Genomic DNA, 27,908 nt, shown 5'->3' with positions numbered 1-27,908 from the left:
AGCCTGTTTGTTTAATTCACTACACTTCACTTCACGGGCTCTGCACGTACACATCTTGAAAACGAACACACAGTAAATGTTTGAAAAATTTACCGTCCCTCGGCAAGGTATGTACTTAACTTCAGAAGTCGATTGGACAGAATTAGGGGAACTGTGTGAAATGTAAATGTTACCCTCTTAGCCAGCCTTCCTATGTAATGTGAATAAGGTAACCATCCAGGACATCCCAAAACTCTGACCGCCATCAGGTACTCATGCTTCCGGAGCATTTAAACAACCCCATCGTTAATCAGAGTGGTGAAAACTGACAGCTAGACTCCTCCCAGCAGCTGAGTCTGAACTTCCGGAGGCAGCCGCGCGCAGGCGCCAATAAAACAGCGTGGGCTCCACCGGCCCTTGGGGCTAAATTACTTCCCATGATGCCGCGCACCGGAAGTTGTTGCTTTCTGGGGGTTACTCTGGCTTCGGCTCTGTCGCTCTCTTTCTGTCACCAGGAGGAAGACGGAGCAGGCTGCCCAGCCCAAAGGCCCACTAGGGGATGCAGCTATGGGCGCTGTCGCCGTGGGTGAGTTCTGTTCCCACTGACTCGCAGTCACCGCTCGCAGCACGTCCTGCGTTCCGACAGCCCGAATTTCCTGTCTTGACCTCGTTCTCTTCTCGAAGGCTCCTCTTCCTTAAGCACGTTACCTGGCCTCGGCCCGGTACCGCGTTCTCATTGGTTTCATGTCCTGTCAGTTCCAGGAGCTGGCCAATGAGTTGTCGGTGCTGGCGCCCTGTTCGACCCCAGACCCCGAGGTTTCTCCGTGGGTGCGGAGCAGTTGGAAGGGAAGGGGAGGTGTGATGGGCGCCGCGCGGCCGGGAGCGCCCTACAGGTTGGGGTTGGGTTTGCAGCCGCGTCCATGTGGTGGTTCGTGGGAAAAAGGATCTGTCATCCCCCAGATGACAGGTTTAGCCAGTGAACCTAGGGTAGGTCAGGTCTGTACCAAACTTGAAAGCCGTGTTGAAGACCTGCTGACAAAAGTTTTCCAAACCCTTCCTCTTTTTTTTTTTTTTTAATGGAATCGAGCAGGGATGGGAAGACTGGGAAGGGAACTGGATTCATACGCGAGCTGTCGAGGCCAGCTTTGATTTACATGTTGTGTGGAGTCCTGCAAAGGGTAACTTGGCTAAGGTGCTGACTCTCGTCTGGACGACTCCCCTGAAAAACTTAATAGATTTATTGATGTTTTATAGCTGATGGTACTCACCAGTCTCTTTTCTCGATTCATTTGATGCCCTTTATAGTTTCTAAATATTTATTGCAGCGTTTGCCACAGCTTTGCAGTGACCCCCACTACTGTCCTCTCCCTGAACTAATTACAATTAGTCTTTCAAGTTTTTTTCTTTGGAGTCTGGGCTCCTGCAGTCCTCAAACCAGATTTGCTAGTTCTGTTTTCTTCACTACTGGAGACTTCTTCATTCTTTACCTTTTTCTTTTTAAACAATTTTTTAAAATGTTTCATTTATTTCTAGGAGAGAGAGAGACAGCGTGAGCAGGGGAGGGTCAGAGAGAGAGGGAGTCACAGACTCTGAAACAGGTTCCAGGCTCTGAGCTGGCAGTCAGCACAGAGCCCGACGCGGGGCTCGAACCCACGAACCGCGAGATCATGACCTAAGCGAAAGTCGGACGCTTAACCGACTAAGCCACCCAGGCGCCCCTACCTTTTTCTTTTTCACCGGAACCTGTTTGCTTCATTCTTATGTGTGCCTATCTTTGTACCTTGTAATCACCTTTTGTCTCAGGTGCTGTGTTCTTTTTCTATTTCGATGCAAGAAGTATTTCTTGAGGACCTACTTTGCACTCACAATCATTAGACGCTTTAGGCAATTCGGAACTAATGCCTAAAACCTTTTTTTTTCCTCCTAGATCTTTACATACCAGATAGAAATAACACGCCATAGAACTTTACATTCCAGATAGAAATAACACGTGTCCAGGTCAAAGATTTAAGAAGCAGCCCATTATTGTTTCAAGTTAGGGGATCAAATGATCAGCACACATTATAGCGAATTGGGGAAATTCAGTTGAGAAGTTTATTTAGAGTAGAATGATTGTCTACAGCTTCATTGAAATGGACAGCTTGGAGGATTGATTAGATTTGAATAGATGGAGAGAATGTCCCAGCTAGAGATCAAAGGCATAGAGATGGGGCCCTGGTGTTTTGGAGGGGATGTTAGGGGAGAGACTGGCTTGATTGGAATGTAAATAGTGGTGGTCTTGGAATCGAAAGATCTGTGTTTTAATTCCACCTCTGCCACCCTGTAATCTTTTGTTATTTTCTTTCTGAATTCCTTCCTATAGCAAAATGCTCCACTTGAAGGGGTGTTGTGAAAAGCAAATAAGATAATGTTTATGAAATGGAAGATCAAAAGCACTGTGTAATTAAACTTTAGTGGTCCTCTGGGAAAGTAATGAGAGTCAGGATTACCAGAGCATTGGGACAATTTATAAAGCACCATGAGCGCACAGCTCAGGAGCATGGATGTGATGAAAATGGTATTAGAAGATATATCTGGTACTGGAATGCAGCACAGATTAGAGTAGTGGAGTGGAGGCAAGAACTTGAGTACTGTTTTTTTCCTCTAAAATTCTACAATTCTGAATATGATAAATAACATGTTATTTTAGGGCGACAAAATGTACACAAAATATAGCCTAGTTTTATAGATACCAATATACTTTGTGTTCTTTTGTTGTTAGTTAATTCATGTATTTTGTAGACATGGAGACTTGTTACATTTTAGATGATCCTTGGAAAGTTTAACAGTTACTCCATGTGGCAGTCATTTTCCATTAACTATTTTGAATTAACTATATTTCAAAACTCTTATTTGCACTAACCAATTAAGAGCTAGGAGTACTTCTAAGATGCTAAGCCAGGGCAGGATGACAGCTAAGTATCAAATTAATTGGGAATTGTTTTCAAAAATCTATCTTCCAGGTCCTACTTTCCACTATGTAATCAGAATTTTAATAAGCATCACTGGTAAAATAACTATTATAGTCATTTAGTTGACTTTGGCACTAAGTTATTTTATGTGAAGTACAAGTTTTTAAAATCAGTATTATTTAGTTACATAGACCTGCATGTACTTTCAGCACTTTTGATGTTTTCTAATTTTGAATTGTTGACAAAGGACGTGAAGATTTGATGTGCAGCAAGATTTGTCATAGTATTCCAACCTGATTTTGGCCATAACATAATAATGTAAACAGTTGAGAATGTGGTTGTAATAAATTCTCAGCTAGTATCCATAGGAAGTCCTGGTATGGGAAATGTGAAACAGTAGATCACTTTTTATATTTGGCTTTGAAATTCTTGTAAATTTTTGAACTCCCTTTAGTAGAGTATCTTCACTTTAATTTTAAATTTTTTTCTTGGAGAAATTATCAGTTTAGATTGCAGAGCTTAGAAGGATAGTTTAGAAGGAAGGGACATTATCCTGTTTCAAAGTGCCTACCACCATTCCACATATATGTAGTGAGAAACTGAATTCCTAATAGTGTGGAAGTGCTGAGACTTCTCAAGAAAGACACAGGTTCTTTCCTGACCTTTACATTCATTGCCAAACTCTAAACCTTGTTAAGAATCAGCTTTGTAAATTATGAAAAACAAGGGTAATACTATTCTATCTACTTCAGATAGTATGTGATAATATGTGATAATATGTGAATGGTCTTTGTATATTATAAAGTGTGATAGGCATGCAAAGTATGTAACTTAGTTATATTACTATCTCCTAGAGAAATATAAAACATACCTTTTTTTTTTTCAAGCTAACTTTATCTTGTTTTCTAGATTGTTATTTTGTGTCAGTAAGTAATCCATAAAGTGCCAACATGGGAAAGAAACGGACAAAGGGAAAAACTGTTCCAATTGATGATTCTTCTGAATCTTTAGGTATATTTCACCAATTGAATCTTTAAAGTTATGTTTATATCCCTAAGTGGACATATATTTTAATATGTACAAATGGGATCAAAGTGTACATTTTCCTTTTATAATTGCATTTTAACTTAATGTTTATATCTACATGTCATTTAATAGTCTTGACAACATTAAAATTTTTTTAATGTTTGTTTATTTTGAAAGAGAGAGAGAGAAAGAGACAGAGCATGAGTTGCGAAGGGGAGAGTTAGAAAGAGAGGGAGACACAGAATCCAAAGCAGGCTCCAGGCTTTGAGCTGTCAGCACAGAGCCTGACGCAGAGCTCGAATTTACGAACTGTGAGAACGTCTGACCTCAGCTTAAGTCGGACGCTTAACTAATTGAGCTACCCAGGCGCCCCTTGACAACATTTTTAATGGCATAATATTCTATTGATGTAAAGGACCAGGGGTACATATTTCGTAACTTAGGTAATTCATCACTATTATAAATTTACATAATCTTTAACTTTTCAGCTATGTGAATTGAGTGATCTAAAATATTTTTGTAGCTAAATCTCTCTGCACATCAGTTATCTTTTTAGTTCATATTCTAGAAGTAGAGTTGCTGAAATAAATGGCATAAATATATTGAAGGCTCTTTTGGTTTTATTGCCAAAATGCTCTCCAAAAATAATTTACTAATTTACAGGCCCCCTCGCAGTGAAATAAAGTGCCAATTTCCCCAACCTTTGTCAATACTGGCTAGTGTCATTTGTAAAAATCTGCTGGTTTGCTAGTTGAAAAGAGTATTTTCTTTTTTTAGTTTGTGTTTCTTTGGCCACTTGCTGGGATTTAGTAGTTTTTTAATATGATCTCCTTTCTATTTATTTTCTCTTGGTGCAAGTTCATTGTGCATAAGCCAAATGTGCCACTTGACTAGTTTCTGAACCTCTCGGGTCCTTGAAACAACTGAAGCGCTTTAGAGTGGCTTGCACATCCCTTAATGGTCTGGTCCCAATAGGGCTTTCAGTTTCAGGTCCAGCTGCTCATTTTTACACACGTGTGACTGCCAGTCTGAGGAGACAGAATGCACTTTGACATTTTATACCTTCATACATAGGTTTGTGGGATGTGGCCTTTTCAGTTGTTCTTCACTCCCTGACTTCATAGCTTCAAGTGGGAGCTTTGAGGTCAGAAAGACTTGAGCTCAAATTCTGGCATAGCCACTCGGTAGTTACGTGATCTTGGGCACTAAATCTTAGTTTTCTCATCTGTCATTGCGGATAGTAGTGTCCTTCTTGTAGGGGGATCTGAGAACTAAATGAGATGATGTATGCAAAATATTTAGCACAGTGTAAGATTCATAGTAAGTACTTAATGTCAGCATTTTATTACTGTTATTAAGACTGCAGATGTTACCTACTGTATGTAACCTTTATTGATTTTTAGCCCTTCGTGTACTGTTCTAGCACATTTTGGAGATTCTTAATCTATTTATTTATCTGCTTCTGCCAGAATATAAACTATTCAAAGAGAAGGGCTGTGACTTGGTCTTTTTTAGGTTCCCTGGCCTTTACCACAGCACTGGCCCTGCAATAATTTTATTGTTGACTGAATGAAGGACCTTCTCCGTGAACCTTTTAAGATCAAGAGAATAACTAATATGATAAAGGCCTTAATTTAAAGGAAACAGTTAAATAAATAGAAGTGAATTTAGAATGGTGATAGTTTACCTAGGACTTCAAAAAACAAAATTTCAAATTTGTATAAAATCTCTTTCTCATATAATCATACTATTCAAATATCAAGCAGAAATTTAAGTTTTTAGATTATCTAACAGTTTGTTTATGGAGTAAATTCATTTTTGATGTTCAAATTAATGGTAAGTTTTGAGATTAACCACAGAAAGCCTTATTTTACCTCACATACTCCTTTATTATTTGTTTTAATAGAACCTATGTGCAGACACATTAGGAAAGGATTGGAACAAGGTAATTTGAAAAGGGCTTTATTGAACGTGGAATGGAATATTTGTCAAGATTGTAAGACGGACAATAAAGTAAAAGATAAATCTGAAGAAGAAACGGAAGAAAACCCTTCAGTTTGGCTGTGTCTTAAATGTGGCCATCAGGTATGCTTAGGTTTTGAACACTGTGGGATTTTGTAAAACTCTGAATTTATTTTAGAAGCTATTACCTAAAACCAGTTTGGGTAGGTAGGGTGCCAGCTGGCATAGGCCCTATTCCCTGGAGAACAAACTTGGGGACTGAGGTTTGTGTATAGGTAGATGGTTTACTGGAGAGTGTTTTCTGGTACCATAACCAGGAGGAGAATTAGGGAAGCAGGATTAAGCACAGGGAGAAGTTGAACTAAGTGAAATGCTATGGGACCGCACCTGATCCTACAGTGAATTCTGGCCTTCAGACAGGTCCTGGATTGAGGGAAGGGGCCAGGTGTCTGTACTTGTGCACAGGCTAAGCATTGGATTGTGGCATGCCCCTGAGGAGGGGCAAGCAGCTCCATTCTACTGAGGATAATTCCTGGGGATGGACAGACTGAACTGTGAGCTGTAAGGAGGCCGCATTCATGGCAGCTGGGTGAATGGGTAACTTCATTTTGGGGGTATCTAGGTAACAGAACGGTTGACAGATATTGCCAAGGTGCTAAAGGTCAGGGACTCTTAGTCTCTGTTAGTGGTGGCATGTCAAGTTCGTATGTTAGGCAACTGGTCTGCTATGCATGCCTGTCCTGAAGCTTCAAGATGAGGCAGAGAACTTTTTTTCTTGAGATAATTAAAGATTCACATGCAGTATAAGAAATAGTAGAGATATCCGTGTATGCTTTGCCCCGTTTCTACAAGTGGCAACATTTTACAAATGTCACAGATGTTTTGTCACCTGTGAAGATTCATGTATCCACCACCACAGTCGAGATACCAAGTAGTTTCAAATCACATGGATCTTTTGTGTTGCCCTTTTTTAACCATACCCACTTCCCTACTGTCATCTCTTCCCCAGGCCCCTGACAGCCACTAATGTGTTCCCTATTTCTAAGATTTTGTCATTTCAAAAATTTTACATGAATAGACTCATACAGTATACAACATTTTTGGATTGGCTTTTTTCCCTTAGCTCAGTCACCTGAAGAGTCATCTAAATTGTGTGCATCAATAGTTTGTTTCTTTTTTTTGTTCTGTTTTTGTTCTGAGTGGTATTTCCTGGTATAAATATCCCTGGTGTATCCCGGTTTATTTACCTGTTCCCCTGTTGAAGACATTTGGGCTGATACCATTCCAAATTTGGTGATTACAAATAAAGCTACTGTGAACATTTGTGTAAATGTAATATTTCATTTTTCTGGAAAAATGTCCCAAAAGTACAATTACTAGGTCATACATTACTTGAATTTTTAGTTTTTAAGAAGCTGCCAAACTTTTCCAGAGTGTCTGTAATGTTTTTTTTCCTACTGGTAGTGCATGAGTGATCAACTTTCTCTTCATTCATGCTAGCATTTAGTATTGTCATGACTTTATTTTAATCATTCTGATAAAATCATGATGACTTTATTTAAATCATTCATTTAATCATGATAGTGATAGCTCATGGGTCAATTTGATGATATCTGAATCTTTGCAAAGAACATATGTATTATTTGTATTTGAAAGGTTTTCACTGAAGGTCTTAAATATGTAGGTGAGAATGAATATATTTTGTTACTTAAAATTTTCCAGAATACATTTCCTATTATACATTTGATTTTGCTATCTTTTTAATTCCTAAGGGTAAGACGGTATCACTATCAAGTGTTAACTTTTGTCTTACTATAGTTAAGCTTTTGCACTGTTAGCAGGTGATTCTCTCGAGAGGTGACCTCATTCTTAGGTTTCAGGTGGTCTTAAATGGTGTTAAATATTTCAAAATTAATGTCAAATTTTAACTCATTTATTTTAGAATTGAATGTTGAGTGGAATAAATTAAATCAGTAGTGTTGATATCATAGGTGAAAGATTAGGATTAATGAACATTTCTCCTTCAAAATATATTTTTAGCTATTACAGAAACAAGACCAATTCTGTAGTGCAGTCCAGGGGAGTGAGTTAGTGGCCTGGTTCAGATGCATACACAAGGAAGATTTGATTCTTAGCAGTGATTTGACCAGTGAAAGGCAGAAAATCCAGTCATGTTCTTTTATGAATAAGCCTATACATCTTGTAGATGGAAATTTCCCATTCATTTGTTCAATGAATGCTTATTGACCTTCCATTGCTAAATTTTTTGGGTAACAGATTACTTCTGTTTTTTGTACTTTCAATATTTATAGTCCAGGGGAGGAAGGATACAAATATCAACAACTTTACTATAAAGTGGAAAATTAGGAATGCCACCAGGAATTTACACCATATTTTGTGTAGTAGGACTACAGTGTTTTCTTATCTGGGAGGAGAAGCATAGGCTTCTTAGAGGAGGCCTTTGAGCTAGATCCTGAAGACTGGGTGGGATTTGATATAGGACAATATGGGGGTTAACCCTGGAAAGGTAGGTTGAAGTCAGATGGTATCGGGTTTGTTAATTAAGGGTTTAAAACCAACTTGGAATTTTTGAATGGAGTGTATGAACAGAACTTTGTTTTAGATACCAATAAACTGAAAGAAATATGAACGTGAAGAAAGAAGTTGAGGTGAGAAAAATACTTAGGAAGGTGTTAAGTTGTTCAGACCACACCTAGTGAATGACTGCGTTAGCATGGTGTACTTGGCACTAGAAAGGACAAGTTGGAGAGGAAGAGTACTTTGCACAGTTCCTAAATACGTTCTTCCTTAGTTGTCCTCAGTTGCCTGTTCGTATTTAAGTTTTCACAAAATCTGGACTCTCTCTAGAATCTAACATCTTATTTCCAAAATTGTTAAGAATGAGTTTCTCAGGCCACTTCCTTGTGCATTATGGATTATGAGTTCTCTTTTGGTGAACTTCTGTGGCTTTGAGGTTTATGGTTATGATTCTCTAGGGCTGTGGCAGAGATTCTCAGGAGCAGCATGCACTGAAGCACTATATGACACCAAGGTCTGAACCTCATTGTCTAGTTCTTAGTTTGGACAACTGGAGTGTATGGTAAGTTTCAATTCTTGTGCTTGTCAATTGACTGGAAACTATTTGAAGTATTGGAGAGTGGAGGTGTTTGAGAGCAAGAAAGACAATTTTTGTAGAATTTGTTTAAATACCATCACTTTTAGGAGGCTAGAGAATGTAATCTTTGAGTACCTTTTGCTTCATATTGTACACATGTAGAAATTACTGCATGTAGAAGACCTAAGTCTTTAATCCTTTTGTTTTTCTTGCTTGTGGTACTATAAATGGCATGTGGTGGGTTATTATTTAAAAATTTGGACACTAAAAACAAATTTCAGATGAACTGAGAATATAATAAAATTTTGGCAGTGAATTTGCATGACAATAAATGTGAGGCTCGTATGTACATTTCCTGTATTGTAACATCATCAAAACAATTTTTCCCATCTTTAAAAACCATTTACACGGTGGTGTACATTGAGCATCATCTATCAGTTGTAAGACTGTTAATTTTGATGATATAGATCTGTAGTTTGCAATATGTGTAGAAAAATTTTTTGACTTTAACGTTGTAAATAGCTATTTCAGTAAAATATTTGGAGTTTTTACACAGTATTTATATGTAGCCATGGTTTTGGCTAACATTACTACTAGTCTCCTATTAGTAAAGCTTGGACGCTACGGATAGCCTTCTTCAAGAAAACACAGAATTTTTATGTTCAGTTTCTTTAATAGAATAAATTGTTTGTTACACACGTTGGGTTCCAGGAATTATAATTTTTCCCCCTTTTTTGGTTGACAGTTTTGTCACTTTTCTTCTCTATGATCTTTTGGCACACAGGTGTTACCTATGTGATGATGAGGTCCAGTATTGTAGTTCAAACAGATTGGGTCAGGTGGTTGACTATGTTAGAAAACAAGCTGGAATTACAACTCCAAAATCAGGTAAAATAATTTCTTTCTCAATATACTCTGTAATGTTGACCTCTATATCTTACCTGTCTTATAAATGTGTTTAGATTAATTTACTGTACTAGGCATTACATAACCCTGAATAACATTAATTGTGGTTGATTTTGAAGTATGAAACTATTTTTGGTTAAGAATGTAGAACAGTGGGAATAGATCTCAGAAACAATCTAGTCAGATATGATGGAGTGTGTGATGAGTCTGGAGTGAGTAATGAGCAGTGGTGCCCTTTCTGTACGGGCCTCCAGGTGGGTGTGCTTCACACTGAATTTGCTTTGTTATATTTGGATGATATACAAGTGAAGTATTTGTGACTCCTTCAAAAGGCTAGATATTTCACAGATTTTCTGCATACATAGTTAAATAGGGTTGGCATACATCATCTGCTTTAGCGTTGTTTTGATTTTCACAGTCACAGAAGTATCTTTGGCACAGCCAGGATTGTTTGTTCTTAACTTCAGGATTTGTTTTTGACACATGGAATTTCATTTAAAAATTTATTTCATGTCTACATTCTTTACTTGATTGCTTTCTACTCTAATTTCGTAAGGACGTGCTTGCTCATTTGTGAAAAACTTCTGTGTAGTAAGAAATGGAATATTTGTACCAGACATAAACTGTTTGATTTTATTTGCCAAACTATTGCTTATATCACTTCTGAAGTTTTTTCCATTGATTTTTCTCTTTTGTTGGTAATTTACTTAGATTTATTAGAAAACATTTAAAATCAGACAGCTGGCGAATAATGATGTTGGATAAAATTCACAGATACTCTGTCCCAAGTATTAGTTTGCATTTAGTATAGTTGTAGTACACATTTTGCCAATTTTTTCTTTTTTTTTTAAAGCAGCAAAAGATGGTAGCATTGAACTTGAAAATAAAAAATTAGAAAAGGAGAGTAAAAATGAACAAGAGCGAGAAAAAAAGGAAAACCTGGCTAAAGAAAATCCTTCCATGAATTCTGCTTCTCAAATAACTGTGAAAGGACTCAGTAATTTGGGAAATACATGTTTCTTCAACGCAGTTATGCAGGTGCCAATTTTATTTTTTTCCCCTCTTAAAATTTTTTTCCCTCATATTATAGGATGTTTTTGCATACTTGTTACTTACAGTATTGGTTTCTTTTTCCCCTAGTAATTTATTTCTGGGTTCTTAAAGAGTACTTAAGGAAATGTTGACTTCACATGGCAGTAAAACACAGTGTTAAGCATTGGGGTGCGTTAGAATCCAAAACCTTCGTGGCCTGTGCCTTCACAGAACTTGTAGTTGGGTGGGGGAAGCACAGGATAACCTGGTACAAAAACATGCCTGGTTACCAGTGGTGATGCTGGTAGGGTAATACTTCATGTTGGTAGTAGGCAGTGCCCTTTGGAAGTGAGGAGTAAGTTCTAAACTGAAGCACTGATGAGCCAAGTAAAGTAGGGAGAAGAGCATACCATTGCTTTTTGTTTCCTGAGAGAGAGGCTGTAAAGGCTTCAGTGTTGATAGTGATTTTCTGTTTTGATAGAATAGTTACTTAAGAAATACTTGGATTATTTAAATATTTGAATGAAGAAATAAATATTTGATTTGCCTTTAAATTATTTTCCTTTTCTTTTCCATCCTACATTTCAGAATTTGTCACAAACACCAGTGCTGAGAGAACTATTAAAAGAAGTAAAAATGTCTGGAACAATTGTAAAAATTGAACCACCTGATTTGGCACTAACTGTATGTACTTTAAGATTTTCTTTTTCTTCTCTTTTTTTTAATTAAGTTTATTGTTTTATTTTTGAGAGAGCTTGCATGCAAGTGCAGGGGAGGGGCAGACAGAGAGGGAGAGAGAGAATCCCAAGCAGGCTCAGCCCTGTCAGCACAGAGCTCAGTGTTGGGTTGGAACTCGTGAACTGGGAGATCTTAACCTGAGCCGAAATCAAGAGTCAGATGCTTAATTGATTCAGCCACGCAGGCGCCCCAGGATTTTCTTTTACAGTCAGTAATTTTCCTTTCTGAATATACACATTCTAAATTATTATCACTATTACTTTTTAATGTTTATTTATTTTTGAGAGAGAGAGAGAGCATGAGCAGGGGAGGGGCAGAGAGAGAGGGAGACAGAGAGTCTGAAGCAGGCTCCATGCTGTCAGCGCAAAGCCCAATGTGGGGCTTGAATTCATGAACCGTGAGATCATGACCTGAGCCGAAGTTGGACGTTCAACTGACTGAGCCACCCAGGGGCCCCCACATTCTAAATTATTTTAAAGAATTGATGTTCATTTTCACCATTTTTGTTTGTTTTGTTTGCTTTTGTTTTAGGCTACTGAGTCAAAGATTTACAGCCTAATAGACTTAGCTTTTAGATTTATTTGCTATGTGTATGTCATATTCTGCTGTGCTCTAGTGTTCAGTGTTCTTGGGGAAGTTGTTGATATGTGTGAAGCCCTAGGCATGCATTATTATTATTATTTTTTTTTTTACCAGCTTTTAAGGTGACTTAAATGCTGTGTAGCCAAATGAATTTTACCCTATCAGGTATTTTTTTAAAGTTTATTTATTTTGAGAGAGAAAGAGAGAGAGTGTGAGTGGGGAAGGGGCAGAGAGAGAGGGAGAGAGAATCCCAAGTAGGCTCTGCACCTTCAGCATGGAGCCTGATGCTGGGCTCAAACTCATGAACTCTGAGACCATGACCGAAGCTGAAACTAAGAGTCTGACCCAAGTGCCCTCTTACCCTTTTTTAAGTATTCATATTTTGCTCTGGCTCTTTCAGTTCTTAGGTGGTAAGCTCCTGATACTCTAAAGCTAAAACAGTAGAACTGAATTTCTCATCAATAGTCTATGACCAGGAACTTTCTGTTTTTGGATGTACATTTGAAATTTTTTTTTTAATGTTTTATTTATTTTTGAAGGAGAGAGAGACAGAGCACAAGCAGGGAAGGGGCAGAGAAAGAGAGAAACATAGAATCTGAAGGTTCCAGGCTCTGAGCTGTCAGCACAGAGCCCAACACGGGGCTCAAACTCATAAGCCGTGAGATCATGACCTGAGCCGAAGTCAGATGCCTAACTGGCTGAGCCACCCAGGTGCCCCTGTACTGTTTTAAATGGGACGGTTTTGTTAGGAACATTGGCAATGCAGGCAGGGCTAGCTACATTTTGATAATATAAATGATTCCAAAATTTGACTGAAGAAAGTAATTTTTATTCCCATATTCAGGAACCCTTAGAAATAAACCTTGAGCCTCCAGGCCCTCTTACTTTAGCCATGAGCCAGTTTCTTAATGAGATGCAAGAGACCAAAAAGGGAATCGTGACACCTAAAGAACTCTTTTCTCAGGTCTGTAAAAAGTGAGTATCTGCCTTGATTATGTTTTCAGTGCATCATTAGGATGCTGAGAAATAATATGAAAAACTCATTAGAAGTCAACCCAATACATATATTACAGCATGGTTTATTTCATTTAGATTAAAAAACATGAACTTTATATGAAAATTAAATCTGCCAAGGATGTTGAACTAAAGGGAAATTTTGAGAAACTAGAACACTGTGACATTTTGGATATGATACTAAGATTTTTGTAAAAATAGTTTCATATTTTAATAGACTCATCATTGCTTTATTTTCTTTTCTGTTTTGTTTTCTTTCTTTTTTTTTTTTTTCCCCTGTAGAGCAGTACGGTTTAAAGGCTATCAGCAGCAAGACAGCCAGGAGCTGCTTCGTTATTTATTGGATGGAATGAGAGCAGAAGAGCAACAGGTTAGCATATTTCAATCCGTATATTTTATAATCCCATCCTCATTAACTTGTCTGTCATTTGATGTCTTAAGGGTTGGTAAAGCAATGAAAACTAGTTACTGAGGCCATTGTATTTAAAGCTTTTTTTTTTCTATACCAGTGTTTTCAACCAGTATGTTTCCTAAGTAGGATGAATGAAGAGAATTAGAAATGATTCTCCTTTTCATGATGCTCTGTTTTCCTTGCTGGTTAGGTCATTATTGTTCTTTAGGAATTCTGTTGTACTAGCCTATGCCAGATTGCTCCAAAGCTTTGGAAAATGTTTCTCCCAAAACAGTTCCCAGTTGCAGCGCATTCTTACTCTTAATTCTGAGTATGACTTAACACAGCTTTTTGAATCTGGGAAGTATGTTCATTTATAAGAGTCAGCGAACATAGTTACATTTAAAAATGTTTGTAAATTGCCAGGATATAAAGTAAAGTATTGGGGGATGTTGAGTATAATTAATAAATGTAATAATACTAGTGATTACAAGTGACAACTAATGTAGTATTTATTTTGCTCTTATTTTATGTTGAGCACTGTTCTCAGAATCTTATATGAATTACCTTACTTGGTCCTTACAGCCTTTCTCTGAGGTAGATGCTGTTAATCATTTTCTCCATAGACTGTGAAACTGGGGTGTAGAAAAGTACCTTACCTGGTTCAGGGTCACCCGGTAATGATGGCGCTTGGCTTTGAGCACTGGAGTCCCCTGTAGCTCTCATTTAAACAGTCTGCTTCTAGGACATGATATTTCAGTGGTCATTCCAAAGGAGGTGGGCATGTGCTGAAAAGCTTTGGTTTGAATAGATTAAAATCTTGAAGACAGTGCCTTTGTTCAGGGGTTAGTGCTTGTTTTATAATTCTTTTTAGCTCCTTGAATTAATTTTGAAAATGTGATTTTAGAAATACTAATTTTTATTCAGTAAGTTTGGGGAGCTAATTCTTGATCACTTTCTTGACTTGATTACATATTTTCTAAGGAAAATAAACTATAAACCTTTAAAAATTTAATAGTATATATATATCCATTTTATTACTTTTAGAGAGTGAGTAAAGGAATTCTTAAAGCATTTGGTAATTCTACTGAAAAATTGGATGAAGAACTAAAAAATAAAGTTAAAGGTAATGTCTGACTTTTTGAACTAAAACACTATAGTCGAATTCTTCTGTATCTTAGGACAAGATTGCTGGCACATGTATTTCAAATTCACAGTTACTAACATAAATTTTTCTCTATCACCGTTGATTTAGAAAAATTATTCAGAACTCCAAAGGTGAATATTTTAGAAAAATTTACATTTAGTGTATTTGTATGGAGTATTGTAGTGAAATTTATAAAGATAGAGGTAAGATGATATCACAGTTTTATTTTTCAAAAGCTTACACAGTTGACCCTTGAACAGTGCAGAGGTTAGGGCTACCAGACCTTTCCCTCCCCATTCTCAGACAGTCAAAAATCTACATATAGAACCTTTGACTCTCTAAAAAACTTAACTACTAATAGCTTACTGTTGACTGGAAGCCTTACTGATAACATAAATACTAAAGTAGCACATATTTTGTGTGTAATATGTATTATGTACTGTATTCTTATTATAATGTAAAGAAAATGTTGTTAAAATCATAAGGAAGTGAAAACACACTTTTCAGTACTGTACTGTATTTATTGAAAAGAATCACACATGGACCCGCACAGTTCGAGCCCATGTTGTTCAAAGGTCAACTGTATTTCTAATGAGCGTGATATGCAAATTAGACTTGTCTGTGAGTTGTCAGTAACTGGCTTATTAATTGTGGAACAACTTCATTATTACTGTTTGGTGTGGCATTTAAAGATTTAGGACAGATCAGCCCAATAGAACTTTTGTGGTAATGGAACTCTTCCATAGTTATGCTGTCTGATCCAGCAGCCACTGGCCACATGTGGCCATTTAACCCGTAAAATGTGACTGGGGCAACTGAGGAGCTAAATGTTTATTTTTATTTAATGTTAATTTAAGTTTAATATTCACAAGCATTTAGTGGCTATTGTATTGTAAAGCACAGTTGTTGGTTTTTTAAAGTAGACTCCATGCCCAATGTGGGCCTTCAACTCATGACCCTGAGATCAGGAGTCGATGCTCAACCAACTGATAGAGCCAGGCACACTTGTAAATCACAGTTTAGAATCACCACATAGCACCTGTTTGCCTCCTTGATGTCTTTTAGGGCCAGGCCAGTCACAGAGAGAATCCCGCCCTGCTGGCACTATCTGTCATCAAGTGTGTTTCTGTATAAATGGGTACACCTGTCATTTGAATAGGAGTTACTACATTTTATGTGTTGAGAAAATTGGGTGGCCAGGTAGTAAAATTGTCACCTTACACTGAACTTACTAAGATTATTTCTGGGAACATAGGAAAATCAAAAGAAAGATTTTTGTCTGAAACATTTTCCTGATGGTTTTTTTCTGTTTTGTTTTGATTTTAAATGGAATTCAGCCTTATAGTTCACAAAACAAGTTACATGCATTCTCTCCTAAATTTGCTGTTGAATATTAGAATGGTAGAGCTAGAAGTGATCTTGAATAACATCCAGCTTAGCCGCATCTGTTAATTTGACTAGTAGGGATATTGATAGATAGAAAGTCTCACTGACTTGCACGGTTTGTTTTGCACTGACTAGATCTAGGGTAAGAACTGTTTCTTTTTCACAAGGCATGATTGTGTTAAATTGTGTTATGTTCAAAAGTGGATATATCCTGCTGATTATAGCATAAAAATAGAAATTATAGTAATTAGGAACAGAGAAATTCAGAAATTAAAAATGAAATTTTAAAGTTAGGTAAGTAAATAGTTTTAACTTAATTATGTAAGGGTAATTGATAAACTTTTTTCTCTTTATAGATTATGAAAAGAAAAAATCCGTACCAAGCTTTGTGGACCGCATCTTTGGTGGTGAACTAACTAGTACAATCATGTGTGATGAGTGCAGAACTGTAAGTGGCTGTGGTGTGGACTGGATCCAGGCATTAAGATTAATGGAGCATAGTTTGTGGGTTGTGTCCTTCAAAAACAGAAGTATCTAGTCATAAGCTATTCTTTGTTGAACTGCCCAAATCTACATAGTTCTGTCCTGGGACTATGAATACTCCTTAGATCTGAAAGAAGTTAGCTTAACATTTTAATTTATTTCCCCTAACCCAAAGTCCTCAATGTTGTGTAAGTTTTCATTTTCTTAAGCCTTTATTTTAAAATGCCCCCCTCCCCACATGATCTTACTATATAATGTCTAAAGTAAATCTTTTTCTTCCATTTACTTTTTTTTGGGGTTGATTAAGGTCTCTTTGGTTCATGAATCTTTCCTTGATTTGTCTCTACCAGTTTTAGATGATCAGGTAAGATTTACTGAATTTATTTTATTTAAGTAGATATTTTCCCACTGTTAGATTTTATGAGGGAAGCCTTGTCACTTTTTTCCAAGTTTGTACATTAGCCCTTGTAGAAATTTTTAAAAATGTATATGAGATAGGAGACCTTAAAAGATTTGAATCAAAATTGGGGTAAATGCCTTTTTTTAAAGAGGATAGTTGGTATGTCTAGAGTTCTTTATAGATAATTAACTTCACTGGTATGCACATAGGGAAGTGTTTTCTTCATGTTAAAAGTTACTGTTTCTTTTCATTATTGAAGACTAAACACAAATTCCTTACAGTCTTCAGTTCATACATGTTAATGGAGAGTATCTCAGTTTTTAGCCATATTAATTTGGTTTCTATTAAGTAGTAGTAGGAGAAAAGAAAACGTTATAAAAATTGGATAAATCATTATTCAAATTAATATGAGTTAGAGATCCCTTTAATCACTGTTACTTAATGATTAAAGTCTTACCAAACTTTATTTTTTCTTTTTCTAAAACTCCTTTACATGGAAAGGAGAAGGATAAGAAGGGCTGCCTTAGTGAGACAAGTAGATCGCTGATAAACACAAAGTGCATTTAGAAATAGACACAGTTACAGTGTGATACAGCATATACTTAATAACATTCATTATATCTCTTTCTAGTGTACTCACATGTGAAGTTGCCATTTTTACTGTTTGTTTCCTTGTTTTCTCAGCATGTGAGGATTGCTTTCTAGTAATTGAATGAATTTTGTCCTGGATATATTTCCAAATATTGTGGGAAGTAAATGTACCATGAAATAGGAGTAGAAGAATATTTAGGTAACATGAAATCTCTTCACCAAATAGTAGTTGTAACATTTTATTTTTGGCCCATATCTGAAGAGTGGTAAGAAAAGTATAAATGATAAAAATTTGAAAAAGACGATGGAGGATGAAGATAAAGACAGTGAGGAAGAGAAAGATAACGACAGTTACATGAAAGAGAGGAATGATATTCCTTCAGGAACAAGTAAGCACTTACAGAAGAAAGCAAAGAAGCAAGCCAAAAAGCAAGCCAAGGTGGGTAACTGGGAAGAAAACTGTGCTTTTCTACTCTTGTATCTGCAGCTGTTGCATTTGAAGTCCAAATGACTGAAAGAAAAGGTTGTACTCTGGGACACCTGGGTGGCTCAGTTGGTTAAGCGTCCGACTTTGGCTCAGGTCATGATCTCGCAGTTTGTGAGTTCAAGCTCCACATTGGGCTCTGTGCTGACAGCCTGGAGCCTGCTTCCAATTCTGTGTCTCCCTCTCTCTCTGCCCCTCCCCTGCTCACTCTCTGTCTCTCAAAAATAAATAAACGTTAAAAAAAATTTAAAGAAAAAAAAGGTTGTGCTTTTTTTTAAATCTTGCATTACTTGTGAGAACTTCTAAGAATTTTAGTTCATTTTTAACAGTTTTTTGAGCTCTTAAAATGTAAAGATTTAAAAATGTAGGAAGATGTACGAGAGGCTCCTTCCAAGCCTGCCCTCTTATGAGATAGGTGACCACTTAATTAGTTTCACATGTGTCCTTCCGCAGTTTCTTCTGGAAAATAGGATCAAGTACAAATACATAGTCTTGGTTTCACCTCCTTTAAAAAATTATACACACGGGGCACCTGGGTGGCTCAGTCGATTAAGCGTCCGACTTCGGCTCAGGTTATGATCTCACAGTTCGTGGGTTCGAGCCCCGCATTAGGCTCTGTGCTGACAGCTAGCTCAGAGTCTGGAGCCTGTTTTCGGATTCTGTATCTCCCTCTCTCTCTGACCCTCCCCTGCTCACGCTGTCTGTCTCTCTCAGAAATAAATAAAACATAAAAAAAAAAAAAATTCTACACACTATTCTGGACCTTGTGTTTTGTTTGTTTCTACTTCATTAGATTCTTGGAGATTTTTCCACTTCAGGACACAAGGATTCAGTTGTTTTAAACACCTGTATGCTATTCTGTCTTATAGATGTAACCATAGTTCATTTAACTGCTCCCCTGTTGATTTAGGTTTGTAGGCTTTTGCTAGGTAATAACCTGTGCTGCAGTGAATAGCCCTGTACACCTGTCATCTGTAGGGCACGTTTTGAGACAAATGCAAAAATGCAAGTGGGCTTGCATTTGCAATCTACCTGCCCTCCACATAGGTTGTACCAACGTATTTTCCCACCGGCAACACACAAGACTTGCTGTTTCTCTTTATCCTTGACAGCATTTATGTTCTATGACTTCTGGACTTCTCCCAGTCTGATGGAAAATACTATCTCAGTGCGGTTTTATTTTCCATTTATTTTAATATAAGTAAAGTATGTTTTTATGTTTAAGTCATTTGTGTTCCCTTTCCTTTGCAGTATTGGCTTCTAGCTGCTCTCCATTTTTCTTTGATGGTGTATCTCTGTTTTTAACTGAAACACATTAGAAAATGTGTCCTGCGTGTTGTCCTTCAGCCACCTGGAGTTACAGATTAGCTTCACAGGGACTGTTATTTTGCCTGGAGTCTTCAGGCAGTCCAGTGACAGGAGCGCGCTGACATGCCTTCCCCCTTCTACGTGCAAATAGGCTGCAAATGAAAATAAAATGCTCCTAGGAGGGAAGTCCTTTGTCGTCCTCTGTATGCGAGGCTTCCTTGCTTGCTCCCTAATTTTGGGCCATTTGTTTCCTGGAATGTTCTCCTCCATCCTGCCCAAAGCAGTCCTGTATTTATTTGTGCATCCTTGAGTTTTCAGTTTGTTTATTCTTCCCTCAGTGAACTTTTGACCCAGTAATCCTAACTCACACAGGGATACCCCTTCCTATTGGGTGTGTAGTCAGACCCCCGCCTGGTTCAGTACTGCTTGGGTTTAACAGTTCCATCTAGTCTGCCGCTCTGTCTAGGCCACTTCTCTTAGAGCACAGACCATGTCTCGCAGAGTTTTATTTGCCCCGTGTGATAGTATTTTGATGATTGGTGATGGTTTATTCCTGCTTTCAATTAAAGGACTTTCTTCATAATTTATTTGATCCCTGATAGTAAAGGAACTTTTAGGATCAGAATTCTGGGAGTGAACCCTTCCTTATAAACTTATTTTTGATTGATAAATCAAAATAAGCATGAAAGCCCAATGTGGTACATGCATGCTCTTTCTCTTCCTATTTTTAAAAAACGTTTTATGCTTTTTGCACAGAACCAACGAAGGCAACAAAAATTTCAAGGAAAAGTTCTTCATTTAAATGATATTCGTACCATTGACCAACCTGAAGATGATGAATGTGAGGCTGAAATGTCACTTCAGGAAGTGGATGCTAAATCCAACCATATCTCAGAAGAGGAAATCACACATAAAGAATATTGTGTTAATCAGAAAGACTTGAATGGCCAAGAAAAAATGGCAGAAGATGTAACTGACAATCAGAAATCTACAGAGGAAGTAGAGATGAGAAATGTCAGCCTGAATAATGATCTGGAGGGTCTGGCATCTTCCCCCACTGAGTGTCCTAGGAATTTAAATGGTGCCTATCTGACAGAAAGGAGCAGTGAAGAAGTGGACATTTCCAGTGATTTCAAAAACCTTAACTTGAATGCTGCTCTTCAACCTGATGAAATAAATATAGAGATTCTGAATGAGAGTCATTCTCTGGGGACCAAGGTATATGAAGTTGTAAACGAAGATCCAGAGACTGCTTTCTGTACTCTTGCAAACAGAGAAGCTTTCCATACTGATGAATGTTCAATCCAACATTGTTTATATCAGTTCACCCGAAATGAGAAACTTCGAGATGCAAATAAACTGCTTTGTGAAGTATGCACCCGGAGACAGTATAGTGGACCAAGGACAAACATAAAAGGTATATAGAGTCTCTCTCTGAAAGTGAAATAATGTTCAGGGACACATTTTGCACTGCATAGGTAGAGTACAGCTATTGTAGTTGTATCAGGAGATGGACGGCATCTGGATGTTCCTTCTCCTGAGTAAATATTTGATAGAAGGATGGACAAACAGATGGAAGTGGCTGATGCTCTGTGGCAGCCTGACAGCAGATAGAGTGGGAACAGTTTGCTCTCCAACACCCCTTTCTGTGGGTCAGTCATGCCCCTGGGATTTATCACAACAGGGTCCTTCCCCTTACAGATAGTGGCTGTTTCTCTGCATGCTGTTTCTTGTCAGCATTTGCGAGGGCCCTCACCTCGCTTGTATCCGGGAAGCTTCACTTCATCAGTGTCCTCACGAGACATGCCACGTGCCAGGCGCTGGGAGGACAGCGCTTGCTTCTAATCTCCCTCAGATACAGAACAGGAAAAACGGGCAGTTCCCTTTCTCCCCACACCCCTTTGTTTTTGAACTTGAGTTAAGTGGGGTAAGGCAGGATAATGGATTCCTAAGGATTCTTCCTGGAGTTGATGAAACATTTTAAAAGTCTAGCTTTTTATTTATTTGCATGTCGATACCGAAAGCAAATTGTGTTGATTTTATAGCAATTCTGTTTGCTTTAGAGCAGATCTCAGCAAACTGTTGTCCACAGGCCACGTTTGGTCTGCCATCTGTTTTTATATGGGGTCTAGACATGTTTTTATTGATGAGTATTTGCAAATGATCTGAGAGTAGAAAATGCTAAGTATGAGCCCCAATGAATTAAATGGTATCTGTTCAAAAATAATTTCATTTTTTTCCTCAGTAGACTATAGTCCTATTCACTTGTTACTACATTTAGAATTATATCAGTAAAAACTTGTGGGAATTTGTGGAAATTTTTACTGATACCTACAAAATATACTTCATCTTGCCTCTTGGTCCACAAAGCCCAAAATACTTATTATCTGGTCCTTTCCAGAAAGGTTAAAGATGATTGATTGCTTTAGGTGTTTGAAATGATTTTATAGCAAATGTGAATGCTTTAGAAGTCTAAAATCATTTCTACACTGCTGAAGTTTCTTTTCTTCTTCAGGCGAAAGGAGACATGTGTATACCAATGCCAAAAAGCAGATGCTCATCTCTCTTGCTCCCCCTGTTCTCACTCTCCATTTAAAGAGATTTCAGCAGGTACCCTTTTGTTACCTCAAATTTTGTTTTAACTACGTAATGCTTTATTTGTTGTCTCACCGTATTCCTGTGTTTCTTTGGTTTTCTGTTATTTCTTAATTCCGACTTTCAAAAAGCAGGGAAGTAAATGTATAAATGTATATGGGTGTGACAAAAGCTTAGATGAAGATAGGTGTCAAGGTGGAGGAGAAACTTAGGCACAATCTTTTCCTCAGTTTTACTAGAACTGATGTTGCTCTTATTTTAGTAAAATGAGTATCTTACTCTATCCTTAATTTCAGGCTAAAAAAAAAAAAGTCCATTTTACTAGCTGTATTTCACAGTTAAAAAATCAGTGCTATTTTTCTGTTGTGCATGTGGTACATTATTTGTACTGACTGACCCTTGCTAAAGAGACATTGATACCTTGGATTGTCATTATTTTGGTGACCCTGTCTTTTCTGCAAGATTTTTACTGTAAGCAGTACAAGTTTTAAATTCAAATTCCCAAAGTACCCTAAAAATGTATTCCCTCCTGTGGTGGGTATATGGGTTTGACTAATTGGGTGGGTCTCTCTGAAATAAGCACTAAGCTTGTTTACAGAGGGACACTGAGCGTGTGTGCTTTACAGGAAAGTATTCTCCAGTTGCTGAGTTTTAAAGCACTTAAAACCTCCGGTCTAATCTAGCTTTTCTGGGTAGCTAAAGCAGAAACATTGAGAATTTTCTCACGGGAGCAGATTTTTTTTTTCCCTTACGGTTATTTAGTTAGAGAGAGACAGAGAGAGAATGCATGCATGCGTGCTCGGGAGGGGCAGAGAGAGAGAATCTCAAGCAGGTTCCGCACTGTCAGTGTAGAGCCTGAGGCAGGGCTTGAACCCACAAACCATGAGATCATGACCTCAGCCGAAATCAAGAGTTAGATGCTTAACTGAGTCCCCTAGGCACCCTGGGAGCAGCTTTCTTAATCTCCTGGGGTGTGGGGTGTGTATTTGGTGTGCACTTAGCAAAACTCATTGAGCGGTCAGAAAGAAGAGAGTCTCCTGAGAAGACTGAGCTAGGGTTCAATGTTGGTGTTTTTTTGTGCATCGGGGTGAGTCTACAGTTTACTTGATGTGTACAGCTTTTTCTAGGAAAAGAACTCAATCTATTATCTCTCTCTTTTAGGCTGGTTTTAACCTACGCAAAGTTAACAAACACGTAAAATTTCCAGAAATCTTAGATTTGGCTCCTTTTTGTACCCTTAAATGTAAGGTAGGTGAAAATGGTCTTTTTGGGAAAATTCTTTAAAGAGAAATCATAGCCTATTTACCAGATACTCCCAACAGTAACTCGCTGAAGTATGAGGTTGGTAAGAATGAGTAGAGTGGTTCTTTGATCTTTGTACCATTATAATTTCAAGATCTGTGATGAATCATTTTGAACATTAGGTTGTTCATTTCTTGAATCTCTGTTATTGTGGCAGACGTCTTGGGAGCTGAGGGCACAAAACTAAAGATCAGCAGACTTAGTAAGTAATTTCAGTTCAATATGGTTGAGTGTGAAGATTGGTGTACACAGAGCCGGGGTGATATGCACTTAATCCAGCATGTTGGTGGCTCAGGGAAGGCTCTGTGAAGTAAACCACACCTTAACCACTGTTTGCAGTAGTAAGGGTTAGTGTGATGGATCAAGAGGAAATTAAGTTTTCCAGGCAGAGGGAACAGCCAGAGCAAAGACATGTCAAATGACATGGTGGGGACTAGGGACCAGCCGCAGAAGCAGTTGTAGAGCTTCCAGTACAAAGCTAGAGGACACTGGGAGGTGAGAAGTGAGATGAGAATGAGGTTTGGAGGATTATCGTGGTGAGCACCTTGGGCTTAAATAGGTTTGCAGTGGGGTGCCACTCAAGAGTTTAAAGCAGTGGGGTGACAGCCAGATCTGTGTATACATGGATTAGTTGCTGAAGCATGGAGGTTGGATTTTAGGCAGGGGTTCTCTAGTTAGGAGGCTGTTCAATTAATTTAGTCAGTACATGGTGAGAGCTTCGACTAGGGTAGGAGAGGGCAGACTTGAAAGAATACTTCAGGGAGTAAAATTATCCAGACTCATGACTGATACAAATATAAGGTCCTGGAAGGTAAGGAAGAGGCCTTGAAATGGATGGTAAGGGTAGCACAAAAAAGAGTTGAGCATGATTCTTGAAGCCTGGATTGAGTGACTAGGCAGCTGGCAGATGGGAGTACCATTAACTGAGGCAGGAAATACAGGAAGAACAACAGGTTGGGAGGTAGAGAAGGGATAAGGAATTTGGTTTTGGATACATGGAGTTTCAGGAATTTAAATACTCATGGGGAAACATTTGGATGTGCATGTCTGAGGCTCAGGGCAGAGAGGTCAGGTCTGGAGATAAAGATTTGGAAATCAGTATATAGATGATGGTTAAAACTATGAGGCTAGGATCTCCTGTCTAGAGCATGGCGAAAGAGAAGAGATGGTTAATGACAGCTCTGGTGAGCATCTGAGCGTAAGAGGCATATGTTGAAGAGGAGGACACACCAATGGTCTCGACAGATCTCCATGTTGAAGAATGTGGACAATTGGAAAAGCTACAGTGTTGTGTTATATTCAGATTTCATATACTTCAGTATAAACATTAATAATTTGTGTGCAAAACTTGAAATGATAGAAATTCTCCTGTCCTCCCTCCCAAATTAAAATTTTAAAATTCTCTAAGAAAGGTATTTCAAAGCCGGTGGGTAGAGTGAATTGTAATTGTTTTTATATTCTCACCATGGGGCAGGGCCACTTTTGCCGGTAAGCAGAAATACCTTTGGCTGGATTAAACACAAGAATATTAGGAATCCATTGTTGGCCTACATTGCCCTGTATTCAGGTTGCATGGAAAAGACTAGGTGGCCTCAAGTGTCGGAATATCAGAGAAAAAGACTCAAAGTCTTTGTGGATTAGATGGTATAGAGGTCATGGTAAATTTTTAAAGAAGTGTTGGTGACTTCAAGTAGATTGAGCAGTGAATGAGAATATTGGAAATAAAGCACATAGGTATGTGTGAGGCTTTGTTAAAAAGGAAAAGTGGTGGATCAGTGTTTGTTTTTCTTTTTTTAAAGTCTGGGAAACTTAGGTAGGCTTGCAGACCAAGAGGAAAATCTAGAAGTTAAAGATTTGATTGAGCAAGAGCCTGGAGGAGGCCAGAAGGGCTGCGATGGGGACACTAAGTTGTAGTATTGTTTCTGAATAAAGGGGAGAGGATACTTCATCTTCCTGAGAATGGGCAACTTACAGTTGGGTCTGTTTTCCTAAAGTGGGAGGTGAGGTCAGCTGCAGAGAATAATAAAAGGTTGAGGGATAAGGAGAGGCTATAGGAGTGGTTTAAGTTTGGGCCTGTTGCTATGAAGGACAGCTGTTGACCTAAGGAGCTAACTAAGGGACAGGTTACAGGATTAGACAGTCATGTGGGAGACCCTGATGAGTCCTGAGTTTTACCAATCTGCAGGGATATGTAATTTTGCTTCCTGGCAATAGCAGCTGTCTGGGTGTGTGGTTGGGAAGGCTCATTGTAGGATTCAGAATGAAGTTGGTTTTGTTTTGTTTAGGTTTTAAAAAATTTAAATGTTTTATTTTTGAGAGAGAGACAGCGTGAGCAGGGGAGGGTCAGAGAGAGGGAGACACAGAATCCGAAACAGGCTCCAGGCTCTGAGCTGGCTGTACAGAGCCTGATGTGGGGCTCAAACTCCTGGACTGTGAGATCATGATTTGAGCTCAAGTTGGATGCTTAATCAACTGAGCCACCCAGGCGTTCCCGGAGTTCTGTGATCAGTGTCCTGGCAAGGCTGGTGGTGGGTGTAAGAGAGGTTATTTGTAAGACTGATACACTGGTTCAAGTTCTCCAGCTTTAATATGCATATCCTTTGGGCATCAGAATCTCTTGGGTGAGGGTCGAAGATTCTGCATTTCTGATAAGCCCTCAGGTGAATGCTGACACTCCTGTTCATTGCCATTTTGAGAAGTGGAGACAGACTTGATAGGGGAAATGAGGCCAAGAGGCTTCCTCGGCCAGGAGAAAGTCAGGGTTGCAGGATGCAGTTAGGTTAGAGAGAAATCGGTGAGAGAACCCGGAAGAGCAGAAGCGTTGTGAATGGGAGACTAGAAAAGTGGAGAGACTTGAAGTTGAACAGTTCTGGGTGAGGATCGATTGCAGAATATAGGCCTGGGTGTGGCACCTAAAATCAGATGGCAGAAGTCCTGGGAAGCTTATTGATGGACACTCAAATCCCTAGGAAAGCAGACCGGACTTGAAGTACGAAGTTCTTCTGTGAATAGGGGGCCACAGATTAAAGAGATGACAGTGTAATTGAGTGATTAATGATGCCCATTCAGGGGGACTTTTTACACGAGAACCCAAGTGGTATAGTTGTCTGAAAACAGCCCCCGGCTTGCTCAGAGAATGCCTGTCCCTATCACCAGTCAACACTACAGCACTTGGGGTCTTAAAAGAATAAGCAGCCTGCACCGTCTAGCTGGCAGAAGTGAACCCTTGAGAAGTTGAATGTCTGAGGAACATCTGTAAATCTAAGGGGTGGTTCTGGGATGACTTAAACGCTGTCCTCTTGCTGTTAAGGGCTGACAGTCTCAGCAGGAACTGGAATGCCAGAACTGCTGAGCTATTTTGCAATTATCTGAGCCCAGGACTCCTGTAGAAACTGGCAAGTTCAGTTATTTAATTATCTGGGCCAGGAAACTGCAATTATGGCAAGTGGCCTCTGGTTTGTGATTGTGGCAAACCACAATGGTGACTTTCTAATAAAACCTAAGTGTGACACTAGGCTGGGAAAACGCAGGGAGAAAATAGTCAAGGTCAGCCTTCTGAAGGGTTTCTACACTTCCAAAGGAAAGGCTAGAAACCCTTCACTTTAACTCATCTTGCCTAGGTCATCTATAAATGGGACTAGAGCTAACTTCTGAATTCTCTTCATTTTTAAAGAATGTTGCTGAAGAAAACACAAGGGTACTTTATTCCTTATATGGAGTCGTCGAGCACAGTGGCACCATGAGGTCAGGGCATTATACTGCCTATGCAAAGGCAAGAGCTGCCAACAGTCACCTCTCTAACCTTGTTCTCCACGGGGATATTCCACAAGGTAAGAGGGCCTGGGAAACTGGTATTCAGAGGATTATGGCAACACCGGGAAATCATGAACTTGAATCTTCCCATCTATATTTTCTCCTGACAGATTCTGAAATGCAGTCAACCAAAGGGCAGTGGTTTCACATCAGTGATACACATGTGCAAGCAGTGCCGACAGCTAAAGTTCTGAGCTCACAGGCGTACCTCCTATTTTATGAGAGAGTACTGTGATCCTCTGAAAAAGTGCTTTCTCCACAAACAAGTTTATAGCTTTTAAAATGGCTGTAATTAATAATAAAGAAGTGAAGACTAAAATTATGTTCACTTAAGTACCTGCCAGAAGAAATCATGTTTATTAAAATATTGAAGGGAAAACACCTAAAAATTTACAGTGGTTTTGTATTGCCATAGTGGTTTTTATTCTTGCTTCCAGTTTCTGGAAAGGATTTTGAACTCAAGTCCTCTGTGCTTAAATATATCTGGGTGATGGGTTGTAACACATCAATAAACTGACTTATCCCCCAACTTGTTTTGTTACTTGGAAGACTGTAAGTTGTGTTCTTACCCTACCATGTAACATTTTTAAAAACGTTTGGCTAATGAAACTTCAAATGTATTTTAAAAATGTGTTGACTTTTAGAAGCAGACATTTGATATTGGCAGTAGCATATACTTGGAAGAAATCCCTGTATTTACAAT

The 27,908-nt window shown here is 38.5% G+C and overlaps 1 protein-coding gene across 4 annotated transcripts; it reads left to right on the top strand.

The window, feature by feature from the left end:
* Positions 1–416: 416 nt before the first annotated feature.
* On the top strand, positions 417–27,734 carry USP16 (ubiquitin specific peptidase 16). 4 transcript variants are annotated; one of them, XM_077760208.1, is made up of 18 exons: positions 417–565; positions 3,840–3,941; positions 5,863–6,041; positions 8,915–9,018; positions 9,818–9,921; positions 10,796–10,977; positions 11,560–11,655; positions 13,136–13,266; positions 13,588–13,675; positions 14,744–14,822; positions 16,586–16,677; positions 17,020–17,076; positions 17,966–18,142; positions 20,252–20,912; positions 22,011–22,105; positions 23,252–23,338; positions 27,066–27,222; positions 27,316–27,734. In XM_077760208.1, the coding sequence occupies exons 2-18, from the start codon at positions 3,881–3,883 to the stop codon at positions 27,438–27,440; spliced, it is 2,475 nt and encodes an 824-aa protein (XP_077616334.1). In that variant the 5' UTR covers positions 417–565; positions 3,840–3,880; the 3' UTR covers positions 27,441–27,734. The 4 variants fall into 4 exon arrangements, with proteins under 4 accessions (XP_077616334.1, XP_077616331.1, XP_077616335.1 ...); XM_077760205.1 differs by having other exon boundaries at positions 10,793–10,977; XM_077760207.1 differs by lacking the exon at positions 417–565 and adding an exon at positions 886–966 and having other exon boundaries at positions 10,793–10,977.
* Positions 27,735–27,908: the final 174 nt, after the last annotated feature.

The sequence above is a fragment of the Crocuta crocuta genome, unplaced genomic scaffold (assembly GCF_008692635.1).
Source record: "Crocuta crocuta isolate KB4526 unplaced genomic scaffold, BGI_CrCroc_1.0 scaffold369, whole genome shotgun sequence".
NCBI lineage: Eukaryota > Metazoa > Chordata > Mammalia > Carnivora > Hyaenidae > Crocuta > Crocuta crocuta.
This window is presented reverse-complemented; position numbering and strand designations above follow the sequence as displayed.